This window comes from Nematostella vectensis, chromosome 14, assembly GCF_932526225.1.
Source record: "Nematostella vectensis chromosome 14, jaNemVect1.1, whole genome shotgun sequence".
In the NCBI taxonomy this organism is placed as follows: domain Eukaryota; kingdom Metazoa; phylum Cnidaria; class Anthozoa; order Actiniaria; family Edwardsiidae; genus Nematostella; species Nematostella vectensis.
Window position 1 is genome coordinate 9,823,846 of NC_064047.1, and position 18,640 is coordinate 9,842,485.

Sequence of the window (18,640 nt, forward strand, 5' to 3'; positions counted from 1 at the left end):
TTATTAACAGTTTCCAGTATTTTAATTTATCTGCTTTGTCGGGATTGCGTTATTATTAGAGAGCGATATTTATTCGAAGCGGACCCAGTCGTATGAGCGTTCCTTTCATTTGTAAGCTCGTTTGTTTACATCAGGGATTTTAATAAGATAGATTAGTTTGACTCTCAAGAAATGTGATTAATTGTAAAGTTTTTGGGGGCGGGACAACTGAAGATGATATCTACCATACTACTTGTTAACAACCTTCTATCTGTCTTTGTTTGTTTAACGAAACTGAAAGCCGTATTTCAGTCTCCATGTGAACTTGCCTCCAAAATTTTGTTTTGTTTAGATCAGTCTCAACATTAAAAACAAGCTCAAATCTTGATTACTCGCTTAGGGTGAATAGCTATAAAAAAAACAATGTTGTTGAAATATCCAGCGGGTAGTGGCTTGTCTACTACACGGGCTTCCAGACTTCTCTGTGAATACTTTTGTATTTAATCCCCCCGATTAAGAGTTTTAACTCGTGTTTTCTTCTTGAAGGCGAGGACCCGCCAAAAATATGCAAAACACAAGTATTAGACGTGCTAAGTCAATTACCACGCTAGTAAACAAAAACAAAATGCAACTCTCTTGCTATAATTTAACATTTTAAACGTGTAAGTATTAAAATCAACCAAAGGACTATATGATATAAAGTTAAATTTAAAATCACTAATTATAAACTGAGGTACCGATTTCGCTGTCAAAACTTGAGGTTAAAATAGGGCCATGGCAAAGTAATAAAAATGTAGAGCTTTTGTCAGATAAAGTGGAAGGTAAAAAGCGCTTAGCACACGTTTGTTGTATTACCGGATGACTTTCTTAATTTGGACGCGTTCGTGTGTGATACATTAGTAATTTACTTTGCTTGTTTCGTGCAATCCTCTCCCTCAGTCCAACACTTTTCTTGGTAACTGCATATTTTATTTGTATCAGTGGCTTTTACAGCCGTGGGTGGTAATGTATTTCTATCTATTCTACACTTTAACTTCCTGTCCAGTTTTTAATGCCCTAGAATAAAAACTTCCCTCGCGCTTAAAATGTTATTGCGGATTTATCTTCGCGGTGTTTCCAATAATGACTGTATTAATTGGAAGCACTGGGAATTGTTATGAAAAAATGTGTTTTCAATGTTTCTGAATAAATTTCAAGACTATACATTTGTTTGAGTGTAGTATTTTACATGTGTTTGCCAAATCTTAAATCGACGCGAACAGGCGGCTAACCGCAATATCCCCTGCCGGTCTTGAAGATCCATGTTTCTATCCCCGCCGCTCACGTTTCTGACTGACCAAAATTAAACTCTTCTGAAAGCAAATAAACCTTTGTATACAAAGATTAATAAAAATTATACGAAATTTCCTAGACTTGTAATAAAGCTACCATATATATAAATATCTATATTTTTTGAAATTTTGAATTTTTTTCGATTCGAATTATGAAGTTATATCTTTATATATAGATTATGTGACGAATGGGTACAACCGCTGAATTTTCGTGTGATTAAAGTGTTATTCAGTCTTCCGAGTCCGATGCTATTATGGGTGCAAACGTTTCTACTGCAGCAGATTTCTCGATCAAGTTTGTGCGGGAAAGTCGAACCTTTTCAAAGTCAAGCCTGGGTCTTGGCCGCTTTATCTCGTTACCCGGTGAGGTTTCGAGCTCCTCTAAGTACCGTTTCCGTCTCACCGGCTCCATCGATCTTTTCTCACACATTTCGACTTTCCTGGCGTCCATGTCGTAACTCCGTTTTCCTAATTCGTGCGTGACTGGAATATTCTCTCTCTCTGCCATCAGTTCGCATAATTCCTCGTCCGATGACTCTTCCTCGAAGGAGTCAATGTCTTTGCTTGTAGTAGCATTTGCATATTTAACACAAGGCCTCGTTTGGTGCTTCCAAATTTGGGAGATCTCCAAACTTGCTCTTTTTAACAAATTTCCTTCGTATGTCTGATTTCGTAATATCTGTCTCTCTTGAAAAGTCTCTCGTTCGATTTTCCTTTCGTCCTGTTTCTTTGTAGTTAGTTTGGATGGAAGACTGTGGCTACGTTTTGGGTTTGTTAACTTTCCGGCCACTGAATCCAAGTCAAACGGCTCAGACCACGAGAAGCAAAAGCTGGATTTCCTCACATACGGATCCTCAATCCCGTGTAAGCTGAACCTCATTGCGAGGCTATCGACACACTGTATTCCTAAAGCCATAATTCCCTCAAAATTTCATTCGTATGCTTTAGAAGATTTTTCTACTTTCTGTCAGCGCTTTCTAGTTGTCGCCGTCCTCCCGGCCTCGGGTCTACTACTCGTAGCACTCACTGTCACCAACACCTGGAAAACAGTAATGCTAGCATTAATACTGAGCGCTGATTGGTCGAGCCCAAGTGATTCTACCCGCTAACTCATTCTTTGCAACAATGGTTCTATACGCCATGTTTGGCGATTCATTCATAAACATCACTGAAATAACGCATGATAACACGTCATGTTGTAGAATACTCACGGCAATAAAAATCGGTTTTTTTCCGGTTTTCTTTTCAAGTTCTGCCTTCAAATGGAATCTCGCCTCAGGAGAGAAACTCTTTAAGAGTATTTTAGGGGATTATAGTGATGAATGAGTTTCTCTTGCGTCGAGTGAATTAAATTAGGATCGGAACTGCATAGTACCGACCTAAATTATAATCCTCATCTTATCAAAATATGCTTTTCCTGATAAAACAACACGACAACATAAGCGGATATTTTAAGTTAAGTATTTTCTTGTAGAAATTCAAGAGCTTTAGTGCGACCTACTTGGTTATCGTAGCGAAACGAATACAACGGGCACTAATATTTAAATAAGTTCATTAATGACAAGGGGATGTAGGTGGGGCTTGAAAACTCGATTTACCATAAAAGACGGAGGTTCCTACAATACCTTATGAAACCCCTTAAATTTGAATGTTCAACACAAGGGTTTATATGGTGGTTTCTCACTAGTGAAAATATTGATTTAAACGTTGATGTTTCCTACACGTGTATTTTATTCTCCTAAAATACACTTGTAATTCTTGGTGAGTAATCGGATCGCTGGTTAAACTTCGTATAGATTAAAACTTCGAAAATTCTCTCAGATCTTTGAAGACTAGTAAGCCCATGAAAGGTATTTTCATTATTGGTTTCATTATTATATATCTTTGCATTCTACTCTTTCGCACTTTCGTCGAGTTCGATCACTTGCCTTTTAACCTTTTTTTCTGGCACCAAAGCGACAACTAGAAAGGAGGTAATTGCACTTTTTTGTTTACTTAAAATATCCATGCAAAAGTAATATCACTGGCTTTACTGTTTTCTTCCATGCAGCTGTCTCAGTATCGTATCGTGCCGTATGAATCTGTCAGAAGAGGAAAAGAAACGTGCAACAAGAATATGTTCTTGAAGCCGTGATGAAATATTTTATGAGTTCTACTCTCTCTGCTGGAAGTATGCAATTATTTCATAAAAAAAGTAATAAAGCATTTAATAAGTGACTTTGAGACGCGATGCTGCTATCGCAAATGAGATGTCGGTCCATTTACTACAGGACTGTTGATCTTTTTCCATAATGAACACATTGTTCTTGTCGCTTTACGTTATCTTGTCGGAAGCCATTTGAATGCTAGCACCATGTCAATAATAGCCTCGTGGTCCAATAAACAACTAGCTCTTGCGATGCTCAACTGCTGTAATAAAAACTAGCCATTTCGATTTTAAAAACTGAACTAAGTTTTTTTTTATATGGGACGTGTATTGGTATTAAAGTCAGATTCACGATATTTATAAAATCCTGTTCAAAAATTAACCTTTTCAAACATTTCCATTCATTCATTAAAAATCAGTCAATAAGCCACCATGTTTTTGTGTCACCTGGAAAACCATTGTGACCCGTTAAATGTTTAACATCACCTCTTTACCTTAATGTCAAAATCGCATATCCGTCGTAAAAAATCTACGTTCTTTACTAAGGTTCTAGACGGATAAAAATAACGTAGAAATTGCTGCATTTAAACCGAACCACGTGGTTGCTCTCATGCCCTTTGTTAGCTAATAGTTCCAGTGAGGCGTGAATGACCTACTTAAAAATGTACAAAATTTCGCTAAAAATCCTGAATAAAAAACATCACATCGCAGTTAGAACTTCGACGACATAGTTCTTACACTGATCTCCCAGGGTAAAGAATACATTAGAGGGTTTAGCTAACATCACTGGTGAGCCATTTCTAAAGAGTCTTGTAATGTTTTGCTGGAGCCGATGTTACGATGGATATGAAGCTTTATCTGATTAAACCTTAATTTCAAAGTGCCTTATACTCTAAAAAACCTCGCATTTTAGGTTTTAAAGACATGTTTCACAAACCCTAATTTAATTTCAAGATTTCCAAGTCATGGCCTTGAAAAGCGCGACATGTTTAAGTAATTGTCGGACCAACACATGCTCTATGTTTGGAACACATTACTAATTTGCAAGGTTTGAAGGTCCTCCTATTCATTAGAATAGCATATTTTTGAAAACTCAACAAGCCCTAGGTATGGTAAAAGCTAAGTGCTCCGAGATAGCATGACTCGTAAGAAGTGTATTCAGAGACATGCAATTCTTTGACTCGTGGACATCACAACTCATGCATGAAGAGGCTCTCTATCCTTTTTTTAGATTATCATAAATTTAAACTCAGAGTCGAAGGTTTAAGGACTCTTTCACAACAAAAAGTAATGGACAAAAAAAATAATACTAATAATCGTGCAGCCCTTAGACAAATTCATTAACTAGTAAAGGAGTTTCCCGAGTCCATTCAACCACCCACCCATTGGCAGCCACTGCAGCATGCGTTGAAAGGTGAAACCTTTTCAAGATTCTCGAAACTTACCTATTCCTTCTTATAAAGTACAAATGCCAACTGTAGGTTGTTCACACGTTCGTAGTAGAAGCGTACTACTCGATTATAGACCACTACTTCTCACCTATTAATTCTTACAGCTGCCCCGTGCCTGCAGCGACGGTATTAATCTTAACACCCCATCCGTTTTGCATTATAGTAACCCGCGATGTATTGTTTAAGCCGCTAGTGTCATTCGTGTTGTATTTGTTTTCTATTTGCCCACAAGAGTCTCAAGGAGCCGCATACTTAATGGACCCTCACCGTGATAAGTCGCCACTAATTTAACTGTCCTTTATAACAGCAACCTGCTTGTCTCGCCATTCCATAACCCTGTACATCCATGATTAGTTGGTAACCTTTTCCGAGGATATCAAGAACATCAACTGGTGCTTTGCCTAATCGTCACTTACAAGAGGACTAAGCTCACCAACAATGATTTTAAATGTATGGCTTAACCCTTGCTTAGACGGAGCTAAACTGATTAAAGCTATTGAGACTGGTTTCTGCGAGTGGCAGTCATGGTATTGGTGTGCAATAGAGACACCGGCACTGGATGCTGTCCTTTATAAAACGTCTAAAGTGAGAGAAAAGTTTGTGTACAATGCCAGTCTGGAACGACTTTAACAGGAGTAGACATTCTTTGAAAATACCGTTCCTTTTGGAGACAACAAGTATAATACTTACTAGTCAACCTTTATGTGTTAAGAAAAATACGCTTAATTGTGCGTATAACTCTAAGATAGAAATCTAAAAAAAGAGATTGTAAGTTTTGTTTCAATATTTGATATGGGTTCTGGAAGATTTAAAAGCCAATATTGGCCAAGCTGAGTAAATTGTCGGAGGTGATAGTTAACCATGTGCGTTATGTTTAGTGATTGATTCACATCACTTGACATGTCAACAGCAACCCTATGCATTAATTATATCTTCATATGTCACCGTTCGTCCTGTTTTTCCAATAAATCTATGATTTGCATTACCTCTAGCAGTGAGAGATTGATTTTACGTAGATGTCTGGGTGTTTACAAAAATTTGAGCGAAATTTGATATTGCACTCCTTTTGTTTGTCTGCTCTTCGATATTAAATATGCAACAGTCTCAAGTTCCATGTGGCGTTCCCCGTACCATAGAACTTTGGCAAGTTCAAGTGACCTTAGATTTATTTTGGCTTTGGCGTCAAGAAACCTAGAACTACTCTTTTGGTGATAACATTGTTTTCACTAACGGATGAGAAAAAAGGAAACAAACAATCAATACAAGCCGAATTAAGGTGCTAAAGGGAACAAACTGTGCCACTTTACTTTAATTACTTTTACCTGTTCAAGAAAGCCTTTCATAACAGCCTGAATTTTCTTGTTCAGTTGAAGTGAGAAACTGGTTATTCTACTATGTCCATGCAACCCAATTGAGTAGCTTTTGTTTTTACAAGCTTATAAATAGGAAAATGGAAGATTTGACTGCCCCCATTGCATTGATAGACGCGTCTGGTAAAACTAGAAACGTCTAACAGGCTATATATTATACTAACAGTATATACTAATTTGTTAGAAGAGGGTTCAAATACATGGTTAAAGAACTTAAATTATCCCCAGTTTGGAAAAAAAGATTCTGAGCTGATGATTATCATCATTATTATCTTTAACTGTCAATTGTTTGTGTTAACAGGTCCTTAGGGGGAGGGGAATAACGGCCACCAAATAGTATTTGACGACTGAACTTATGCGTGTATGCAAGCACCAGCAAAATACAGCGAGTAATTGGGAAATATTGCCTTAGTACTTCGAGACATTCGTAATAAATAAATCGAACCTATCTGCACTTGAAATTGTATTGCACTTAATTTTGTCGGCGAATCCAATTCAACAAGGGAACAAGCGAGGGCCCTAGAATGTGTTCAAGTGATAGGTTAAACATAACCTGCGAGACTTCTTGACCATTTTGAAACTTGACTGTCCACCACGTGAAATACCCTATTTATCTATGGATTTCAGCGAGAAACCCTTGTCTGCTCTAGTATTCGGTAGCAAAGGATAAAAGGCCATCATATTATGTTATACAATTTCTCAGCCAGCATAATATGGTTACCAGTAACATAAGAACACGATTTAAGTTTTGAGTGGGAGAGCTTTCGAAAAAAGAAAGTGATGTAAAGTCAAGAGGGATGTGTCTTATTAGAGTGTTAGAAGGGTGCGTACGAGTTACATCCGACGTGGTCACTCCCGAGTGTAGAACCGAGTCGCTCCAGTAAAGTTCCGAGTCACTTCCGAGTCAATTCCGAGTAGTACGAGTTACTATCGAAAGGTCGCGTCGAGTGGAATCGACTCATCCCCGAGTAAGTATAAAAGATCGGCGCTGTACCGAGCTACTTTCGAATACTATTTCCCGAATGGGGGTCAGCCCTGAGTAGGCGCCGAGTATCACTTTTTCAATGTTTTTTTTTTATAATTAGAGGCAGTTCAGTTTTGCGTTGTTAAGAATGAAATTATCATCCGCCTTAACCAACCAAAATTTTTTTCTTCTTCTTTTGTTTGAATTGTTTTTTTTTTTTTTTTTTGGCTGGCGTGCAAGGTTGCATGATATTTTGTAGATTGTTATTTATTTAAGCAAACTAGCACACTATCATGCAATGGGATTTGCTCCTTGTTCAAAAAGCTACGATATATACGCAATATTTGGCGTTATCTTCCGTGACGATGTATAGGTATGGGCTTGTTTTGGAACTTAATTCGTTGTTTTTAACGATAGACAATCGAAATACGCATCTTATTTACCAAACAATCGAATGTTGAATCGAAACCGGCGCTTTCGCTTGAATTTATCATAATAACTTGGCAACTCAAATAACAACACTGCTATATGGCAGGAAATGACAGACAAATGGCTGCTCTTTTGATTTTATTACCACGTTGTTTTACGTTATTGTGTAATTGTCACGTTAAATTTAAAGATGCAGGAAAATGTCTTTTGAAAAACACGTTTATTTCTGGGGCGTACGAAACATTTTCACGTCAATATTTGCCCCTCTCCAATTATTTTTTATAAATGGTTAAATTGGAGCAAACGCCAATTGATCTAGCTATCAATTATTCCTATCTATCATGGTGCTTTATCGATATATTTAAATGCTTTGGTTAACAAGTCCTCTTTTTCGTGTTTTTAGCAGGTTGTCCACATACTTTCTTTGGTGGCGATAAAAAGCACGAAGCTCACTGTGCATAAACATAATCAAACAAAAATCCAAAACTATGCAAAAACAACGTAAGACGTGAATTTGATTATATAAACTTCTATATCTATAGTTTTTTTATCTGATCTCGAGTGTGAAATTATAACTTTTTCACATGTGAATTTGTAGCATCGTACTTACATTTCTCTCGGGGACGAGCTGTTTTTGACGGCGAAAAGGCTGTGTCAAATTCGCCTTAATGTCGTGATAATTTAAAATGATTCATTAATCAAGCTCAATGCTTGTTTTAGTGGCCTTCAAACCAGATTGTTCGGCATATAAACTTCTATTCTTCGCTGCTTGAATCTACTGCTTGAGTAAGCGTGTATACCAGCTGACTGGTGCAGATTCTGAATGAAACACACAGACCGTGAACCGCCGTTCACTCATCAACAGCGCCGAAGCACGCGATGAGTCTGAGCACAAAGCCTCATAAATACTGAACAATGGGCAACAAGCGAGGGCTGAATAGAGAGCAATGGGAGATCTGTACGGCAAGCATGGAGAGAGGAGAAGGCGGAATAATGAAGGCACACGTGGATGAGAGGTCATAAGGTCTATCTGTTAGGCTGAGTGGCGTCAGGGGCACAAACACGAGAGTATGGTATTTCAAGAATAGCCCTTTGTCAGTATCGCTTTAAAGAATCTATCAAGCACTCCTTTTTTAATGTTTACAATTGAAAATACATCGGTTTACTCGCAAAAAAAGTTCAAAAAAACTATTCACGAATGAAGTCTGATACTTGATATTTGATTTAAAGTTTTTCACTTGCTTGAATAAGCCAATGGAAATGGATTCTTCGAGTCACTCGATATTGTGCGGGAGCAAATAATGGTGGGAGTGATTGGCCTTCTTTAACTAATAAAGCAGGTTAAAACAGCAAACACAATTTGCTTGGCAGGCCCGTAGGGATGTATTTTCAGATGTTTATTACGAAAAAAAAACACAATCAAAAATGTTATTGGCAAATAAAGGCTAGTGTAACTTAAGAATATCCTGCAAATGTTCAGCATTTTAACTTGCACGAGTTGACAGTGCTGAAAACAAGCACAATCGTAGTGTTGAATCGTTCAAGTAAATGTACGAAAGGGTGACTTCAGTCGCTATTTTGACTAACTGTACAGTATTAAAACCATACTGTACAAAAGATGACAGATTTGTGTGATAATGAGGGAGTCATAAAGAAAATTACAGCCTTAAGTTTGGTCTAGTTTTCTTAGCATTCGCCAAAATGTGTCAGTTCGCCGGTAAAACGCCGCCATTTCAAAACAAAAAGGCTGGTTTAACCGCGCGGTACTGGGACTAGTCTTGCGTTTTTCAGCACTGTCGCACGAGTTTGAAATAAAAGCTTGAAACTTAAGTTACCAAACTCCCTGATTTCTCAAAAGCTGACAAGGGATCGTTGTTTTAGGTTTGTCACGCTATTTCGTTGTGTTATTATCATATTGTTATTAACTAACATTTCATATACTGATTAATCGCTTTAGCAGATTTACTGATATAAGTAGACCACCTGCTTACCATATGGACATACTAAAGCCTGTTTTAGTTTATTTTAAATATATGGTATGGGTCATAACAGAATTCCTTTGGATGCATAAACAAAAACGTCAACAGAGAACGTGTTTAATTCCAATAGTGTTTTAGACCAGGGACATTGCTTGGAGACCCAGCCGTCTTTGCGAGCGCTCTCATAGGTTTTGCTGCCTAACTAAGAAGCGCTGGCTGTCGAGCATATATCAGCCTTTTCTTTTTTTTTAATAAAAGACCTTTTGTAAGTGCACTTATAAAAACGTCTAGCTTGTAAAGTGTAGCTTGTAACGATTCACCTTCTTCAGTCTGCCCTGAAGAAGTCTTATTAAAGACAAAAAATTTGCAGAGTCGATTTCCAGTTTTTGGTGTATTGTATTCATTGTTCTGGTACGAGATCGCGACAGTTTGGGCTTTTTGATTCTATTATAAAAACGTCTAAGGTTCGTTGGGGGTGGGCCGTTCTTATTTTGGAAAAATATAACACCCCATGTATTATAAGAGAAATACGAAAAAAATCAAAGCCAAAAATGTCATATCTAACATATTCCCCACGGCGAATAGTGTCCTTCGTACGTATTGCCTTATATGGGCATTGATGCCCATATTTAGAAGAGCTCAATCTTTCCCGTTCCCTGATCTTCAGAACACATGGTGAAAAATGCTGATTCCTGTCAATTTGAGACTCGAGGCAAAAATGTGTAAAAAAAAACTTGGCTTGTTCAAATCTTTATCTCACTAATCTTGAAAAGCGCTTAGACCCAGGCCTCCAAGAGATTGGCCGAGCGAGTTTGAAGGTCACCCAAATATTGATATGTTCGGTTGTTTTTGTGTACAAACTTTGATTGGCTTTTGAAAACGCATCAGACTATCACAAATGTCATGCTGCTATCTGAGCCTCGACAGCGTTAGCGTATTCTTAACATTTAGTAAAATAACGAGGGCCTGGTACCTAAACTCATTATGCATTTTACAGGGCTATATAATTCGTGATCTTTGCTAAAAAAATATATTAAAAACAGTGAATCCGAAGAGAAGAGAAAACAAAAAAAAAATTCTTAAACTAGACTCCTCTTCCATTTTCAGACTGGAGCATTGCAGTCTAAAACAAATCGAGCAAAGCTGGCTGCAAAAAAATATATAAGCAGGTAAAGAATTAGTGTCCTCTCTAACCTCCCTAGATGATGTTATTTTTGTTAAAAGAGAGCTCTCGCCCGAACAACGTTTTCTTGATTTGAACATAGTGAATTTACACGCTATATAACGTTAAACTTCAGTTCGTTTCAACTATTCATTCGCACAGTCGATATTTTGGGTCGATTGTTTGCTTTGTGTCCAGCGTTTTCTTTAGCCTCTTAGATCTGTTCAAGTTGGAAGACATTTTTGTCCTCACTTAATGCATATACCTCATATATTACGAAGCATTAACAAAGAAAAAAATATTGGCTAAAAACACACCCTGATAATGGCTTGAGAAGTCCAAAAGTCGTGATTGTCACTTACCTTTTTCTATTGCTTTTGTTGTATTTGCGGTGGATACTATGCATAAGCGTGCTGCTAAGGTCTGTTCGCCATGCACTATATCACTCGCCTCTATCCCTCTGGCTTAATTGGCTACCGTATTATAAAGTGCTCTCGAACGAATTTTTAAAAAAATCTAGCTCTTACGTAACGCTTCTATTAACTAAACCCTCTCAATTAAAATACATCAAGCTGTATCCAGAAAAAGGCCCTTTAGGTAGCGGTTTGTTTATAGTTATTCCCGCAGGGCAGTTTTTTAGTGTCATGATATCCTTTCCAGATCCTTCTTCCGAGCTTTCGCATTCAGAATCTATGCTTCGCATCCTATGTTTGTTAATAGTAAAATAGCTGTTTTTTTTCAAGAGATTGTTTTAGTGCCCTAACTTGCAAATCCTCCGGCGTTCAACCTCCAACTATATTCAGCATTGAAATACTACTCAATTCTGACAAATAATACTTTGTCACTTTGGATAGTTAATATCATGGATTATAATCTGAAAGCCAAGATATTTGCTAGTATTTGAACAGTCAATGTTAAGAAATCCAACCCCCCCCCCCCCCCTTCCCGGAAATTGGAAGAAGTATGGATTATTTATAAATTTATCCACATAAATAGTCACCCTTTGATGAAGGCTGTTGTAAAAAGCCGTAATGTAGGTGCAGTTGTTCCAAACGAGGTATTTTCTCTATTTTTGACAACACGGAGATACTCATTATTCATAATGATATGAGAGATATGAAGAATTATAAAAAAAACAAGAACTAAAATTGCGGATTTTAGCAAAATGATAACACCCCTATGATTTCTGTTTTTTATGACGACTATGTTACTAACCTGCAGTGCTTCATGGGTAATAAATGAATAAGCAAATAAAGTGTAAATGAAAACTAGTCCAGATTTACTGTAAAAACCTGTATCATGTCTTTTCTTTATGTGCCCATAAACATGCGTACGTTAACATAAAACAAAATGACACATGGATTATCGAAAGAACCTTATTATTCGAGATACGTGTATACATACCTCTTTTTAAATTTAATTAGAAAAACACACCTCAAATTGTACCAAGTTTTGAACCGCTTATCCTCTATTATTATTAACAGCGGAGTTTTGAGGTATTTAATTGCTGCGGCATCCATTGATATATACAGATGTGTTTGGCTATTTTTGTGTATTCATGGCGGTGGCGGTCAGAATTTACGGGGAAAAAACATTTGAAACGGTAGGTACAGACCTATATATATCCCGTTATACACCTGACCAATATATATCCCGTTCTACACCTGACCAAAATATATCCCGTTCTACACCTGACCAATATATATCCCGTTCTACACCTGACCAAAATACATCCCGCTCTACACCTGACCAAAATACATCCCACTCTACACCTGTGTATCAGGCACTGTCCTATGAACGCTTATAGTCACGCATTCATTCTAACAGTACAGTAAATGTTGGGGAATTCACGACCGGAAAATTCGCGAACACTGAAAATTCGCGGTCAGGTCTTGGACCCCGAGGGTTTTTTGACCCCCAAAATACTACTAATTTACCAATATATATACAAAATAACTACAAAATACCCGCTGACGGTTTAAATCGCGGATTTAACCCTTGGGACCCAAGACCCGCGAATTTTCCAACATTTACTGTACATGGATATACTTACAGCAACTACAACGAGTATCTGTTTATCGAAGGTCAACCGCAAAATTATCATGAAAAATTTCGAAAAAATAAAGAAATACGCACTTCCGCTTATCTAAAAGCTTATCACCAAGCTTATATAAAAAAATGTTTATCTAAAATTTGATCTCTAAAAACTTGCTTTAGTATACTGTATACCATATAATATAGCTCGTAGAAACCTGCAGTGCTTCATGGGTATGGTAGGAAATGAGGAAATGAACGTAAAAAAACGAATAGAGGTTTTCAGAGACATTACCACACCAACCAAGTATCTAAAATAGGTGTATACTATCTTTTCTTACCGCTTATTAGCGACGAATGTTGCTTCTCAAATAGTCCCTAAGGCCATTATTCAAGCTTTGCAAGAGGTGATAATCATCGTCACCTCTAGAGTTGAGCGCACATTCATCATACCTCATCTTTTAGAGTTGATAATTCCGTGACTTGCCAGTTATTAAAAAACAATTAGTGATTGAGCGAGGCCTCTGTGGGTCTACCCTAATTAGAAGGGACATCTTTTGTGTTCGTAAAATCGCATAATGCAACCGTAATAAGCAATAAAAAGACACGCTCGCTTTACCAAGGGATGTCACGAAGTTTTGGGCATGATAGAACAAGATTTGAAATAAGTTGTAGTGAACAGAAGAATGCAAAAAGATCGGCTAGGTTTTGCGGTGAATTGGCGGGAATTTATAGCGCGCGCTCAAAGTTTTACGTTTTTGTTATGGAAATCGTTTTACTCGAACAATTGGCACTTGCTCCGCCTACTGGCATGCAAGAGCTAACGTCAAGCCAATTCCAACAATACTACACTGATCAACCACATCCAACCCACGCTTATTTTACCTCGCCCGAAACAAACTGGTTAGTTAAGTGTCACGCGACACACAAATATAACGTTGTTTCTTCAACAGAAACCAGAAAACAAATGTATCTTGTTTGAGATTTGTAAGCTAATAGCCTTTATATTCTCCCTCTTAAACAGCCCCTAATGCCATCTTTTCTACTTTTTCGCGAGTCTATTTATTTTCTTCTTTATTCTAATCCACAGTAACGTAGCTCTAATTGGTTTAGGTTTAGAGTGTGTTTTTTTCAAATGGCGTTGCTGGACATCATAACCCTGACCTTGGCCTTCGGGCATACATCTTTTAAATTTTGTATCTAAATTTTCCCATTCATTTCAGATACTTCATTGTTCCAGTATTAGATAAACGTTTTTTAAAGCTTTTTTTAGCTTTAAAGTTATTTCAAGCATTTTGGGTATTGATTCTATTCTTTAGAGCCTTCTTGGCTAAATCCAATTTTCAATAGAATTGTCATCGCAAGAAAATGGTAAAAAAAAAAAAAAAAAAAATTCCTTGGAGACGACTTTGTCGGTATAGTCAAAAGATATTATTCCACTTTTTTTATGAAAGCTAAAGCATCACCGCTCGGGCGTATATACCTCTATTCATCTCTACTGTCTAGGTAATGCATACAGCTATTAATAGCATTGTCATTTTTGTTCCGACTTTAATATGCCTTTTAAGACAATTACTACGCGAAGTATAGAAATTGCTAAATCCTTTATTTTGTCATATTGAATTTTCTCAAAATTATATGCGTATCACAAAGAAACCGCAACGTCTCCTGACTTTTGGATTATCAGATCTATTTAGTTCGCGATCAAAATGTGAACGCGTTTAATTTAAACTCTTGTTCAAATCAAAACACGCTGCGATTACTCGGAAGGTGTCGGCAAACAAATCACACAAAAAGGCAGCATATATGTGTCAGTTTTCAACGCAAAACATTCAGACTTTAACTTGATCCATCATATGAAAAAGCGACGATTTGCTATGTTGCTTATATGCATAAATTGCTTTGTCGAATACTCTTTATGGTATACCAAGAATGTCTTCGCCTTTTATTTCACGAAACTTTATCCATAAGTTTTAAAGAAATAATTGTGTCAGAATGTAATCCCTGAGGCTCTATTTATGCTGATCTATAACACGAATTGAACTAGTTTCTTGGTAACCCAAAACTTACATTTTTTTTTTCTTCAATAAAAATTATCAGTTCATATAATAACCACCTTGCATGTGGGAATATTCAACCATTTCAATAGTCTTTACAGCTTACCTTTGGAAATTCCTTTTTGGAACGCTCATCATTTCCCAGAGAAAACTCCGAAGCTCATCATTTTATTGTTGTGGTGCTTAAAAATTCAAATGAATCACGAATGTCGAACAATCTAGAATGACGCAGTCTGGTCAGAAGCACAATTGCGATGTCGCAACGCGATTGGCTAAAAGCTTCGCGCCACTGTAAAATGAAAACGAGGCCATAGCCGAGATGAATAAAATTATTCTAGTGTGTAACTGACTGAAGGTGGGATGCGGGGGCGGTTTCATTTTACGATAAATCTTGAAAAAACACGTGAATGAGGTCGTATAATTTGTTTAGCGTGTGTATCGAAAATACACACACGTTTTATCACGGTGTCATAAAGAAATCCTCTCGACGGAATCACTCGGAAGAATTTCGAATCTTTTCTTAGAATTTAAGATACTACTGTGTAATTCACCACTGTTGGAGGTTTAAAAATGAAAAGATAATATATGTTTTCTGATTATTTGTGTTAATAAGCATCTGATTGAACAAATAAATGGCTTGATTTAGTAAGGTCATGCGCCAAATAACGGGGAAAAAAGCATGAAAAAAAAAACATAAAAAAAAAACAAAGCATTTTGGGTAGACAGATGAAAAGTTGATTGGTAAATTGTTTTACCATGACTACACCAAATTGACATAGTTTGGATTCGGGCCATCTGGCTGAGGACTACTACTGACAATGTAGATTTAAATTTGAAAAACGTGCAGCTATTCTTTGTTTTTTGTGGTACTTTCAAATGAGTGAACCACGTTGGATGTGATGACCGTATGATTTTTCATGATTTTTCGGGGGGTGGGGGGCGCTGAATTTTTTTAGGAGCCTGATACTTTTCAGGTATATTTTACTGATCTCATCTAGTTTTTAGCATCAAATACAGAATAAATATTAAGCTAAATGACCAATGTTTAATACTGTCTTTTTAAATATATATTGCAAGGGCAACTTAGCAGTAATCAACTTAGCAGTAATCATCCAGATATAAATTTTTATATATTTTTTTTTGTTGGGGGGGGGGGTGGGGGCTCTGAATATTTTGGGGTTCTGAAAGGGGGGGCAAAAATGTTTACAATAAAAGGGGGGCTTTTTGAGTGAAAATCTTCCCTCCCCCCTCGGTGTATTTAATGAACACTCTCGAAGATGAAAAGGTGCCAAATAAACTAATTGAACTTGAACTTGAACACTCCCTAATGCATCTTCTATGGATAACTTTCTAAGTGGTAATCAATCACGACCATACTTATTAGGAATGTCCCCTTTAAGGCTACGATAAAGAACACTTTGTAAAGATCATAAAAGTACAAACATAGGCTATTATCTCCAAAAGCTAGGATTCATTATGGGATTTTTAATATTGTTTTATAATGTCTTAAAACATGGGATGCTTTAGACGAAAATGTTAATCCTCCTTTGTCTGTTTTCAAAAGGAATCTTAGACTACATTTCTTGGAGTACTATTGAGCTCATTATATCTGATTCATAATTCTGTTTTGAAACTACCACTGTATATATTGCTTTGTTTCTATTTGTGTGTGTTGTCCTGACCTACTGCACAATGTACCTATTTTTCTGGCACCTTTCCTCGTTAACCTTTCAGTTATTTCAGATGCCAATACCCCTTAATATTTAGTCTGTATCTTAAAACGAATGTATGTAAGCTCAGGGGTGAATAAAAGGTTGTTGTTGTTGTTGATACATTTCCATATTATGCTGAAAATAAAGCTTAGTATTCATCTCAGATGTGTATTGTACAACTCGTTTGCTGCCCTATATTATCCCTCTGTAATATTTGTGTTTTCCCGTTGAAAATCCACGACTGATTTACTTTGAAGACTTCTCGAATCCTTGTGTTTTCCCCTTGAAAGTCCACGGCTGAATTTCTTTTTTTGAAATATTTGCTATTGATGAGTCTGCGGTGTTATTGACACTAACACGGTATGCGTATGGAAGTCAACATAACCTAGGCTTGGCATAGAAAACAGAATTTCACGGTATCCTCTCAGAATATTTTAAAGAAGGCCTATTATTCCGCCATTTTATGCTCCCGCTCTATTGCGAGACACACAAAGCATCCATTTCCATCGGCTAATTTAAGCATGTAACCAACATATTTTCAATGAAATATCGTCATTAAACATGTCGACTTCTTTCGTAAGTTATTATTTTGAAGTTTCCTTGTGAAAAATTCGATGTTTTTTAAATGATAAACAATAACAAAGGAGGGGATGATTGATATTCTTTAAAAGCCCGACAAAACGCGTTTGATAGTAACCACAGTGCGCATGCGTGATTATGTTGTATACTACAAAGAAGCAAAATGTAAACATGTTCAGCTACAACGTAAGATATTGATTGTAAAAACAGATGGAACTACTTTTCAAATGTGTGTGTGTTTTATTTCTTTTTTCGATTTTTTTTTTTTTTTTTTTTGGCTGGACAACAAATTTCGCAAAATTCCTATTACAAAGCAAAACGCGTTCTAGCGCTTCTGTCTGTATAATTTTCGACTAATGTGCTTAATGCTTGAAGCCTTCAAAAGTAGCTAACAAAATAGCTAATCTTAAAGCTAACACAGGGCAGGTTTGTTTTGTGGCGTCTGCTTTAAGGCCTTCTGTGTTAATCAAATAAAGTGAAATTATTATTACCGTTGTATCGACCTGTTTTGTCTTTGCTTTCAAAATTGCTCGCACGTATTTTAATCGATTTTTCAATTGTATAAGATCTTGACAAATAACAAAACTTCTTTCAACGAAATGTTGCCATGTTATTAAAAATCGATTTAACATTTCTAGAATTAATTACGGCACAATTTCCTTACCATACCCAGACTCTCTTTATAAGAAGAAATTGAAGATAAAAATTGTCAGAGGTATAAAAGCTGCGACTTCAAACGAGTGCATCGTTTCTCTTTAGCCTATGTTACGATAATTGCATTTTTACCTCCAAGTTTTTCGTTTGTATTATTCCCGCTGCCACCAAAAGCTTCTTCAGTGCGCCCAAGCGATAAGCTCTCCATGGATGATGATCAAATAAAGGCCAGGATACATGTCTTATTCTTTTGTACTAGCGACGCGAGGCGGTTCCTTTGACCTTCTAGTGGATGTTAGACACGTAGCTATGGAAAAGAGACTTTGAAAAATGCCAAAGATAAAACCTAGTTATCGACAGTCAAACATGAAGGGATTAAGGCACACCGAATTAGTGATATTTTTTGCCAATTTTTGATGAGTTTGTTTTGAATATTGTTGATATTTGAATAAGTTTATTAAAAGGAAGTAATTCTGTTATGGTTGTATTAATATTTCGCGCCATTTCGGTGATTTGTTGTTTGATATCTCGCGCGGTGTATTGGCGGTAGCTTTTGGCGGGAAAACCCTGTTTTAACAGCGGACGCCCCAAGGGGACAAGTATTGTAGAAACACTTGTAACTCGCGAGATCCCCTGTGGCTTCACAAGTAGCAATATTCTATTGTACTACGGGTTTAATAAATCTGCTTATCTGATATGCACTCGTGTGGAAAAAATAAGTTAAAGCCTGAGACGCGAAATTAGCGTTTTTCCTTGATCCAATTGTCGAATAAATTAAAATATGAACAAGAGA

At 36.8% G+C, this 18,640-nt stretch overlaps 1 protein-coding gene and 1 long non-coding RNA gene across 8 annotated transcripts; one reads left to right on the plus strand and one right to left on the minus strand.

Moving 5' to 3' along the window:
* Nucleotides 1-931: 931 nt before the first annotated feature.
* LOC5510333 lies at nucleotides 932-18,123 on the minus strand. 7 transcript variants are annotated; one of them, XM_032379467.2, is made up of 2 exons: nucleotides 17,980-18,123; nucleotides 932-2,349 (listed from the first exon to the last, which is right to left on the minus strand). In XM_032379467.2, exon 2 carries the CDS (start codon nucleotides 2,224-2,226, stop codon nucleotides 1,540-1,542), a length of 687 nt encoding a protein of 228 aa, XP_032235358.1. In that variant the 5' UTR covers nucleotides 2,227-2,349; nucleotides 17,980-18,123; the 3' UTR covers nucleotides 932-1,539. The 7 variants fall into 7 exon arrangements, with proteins under 7 accessions (XP_032235358.1, XP_032235359.1, XP_032235362.1 ...); XM_032379468.2 differs by lacking the exon at nucleotides 17,980-18,123 and adding an exon at nucleotides 15,009-15,133; XM_032379471.2 differs by lacking the exon at nucleotides 17,980-18,123 and adding an exon at nucleotides 13,187-13,336.
* LOC125559814 lies at nucleotides 6,029-10,019 on the plus strand. Its single transcript, XR_007306496.1, has 2 exons — nucleotides 6,029-7,245; nucleotides 8,391-10,019. It is a non-coding gene; the product is annotated as an uncharacterized LOC125559814 (long non-coding RNA).
* Nucleotides 18,124-18,640: the final 517 nt, after the last annotated feature.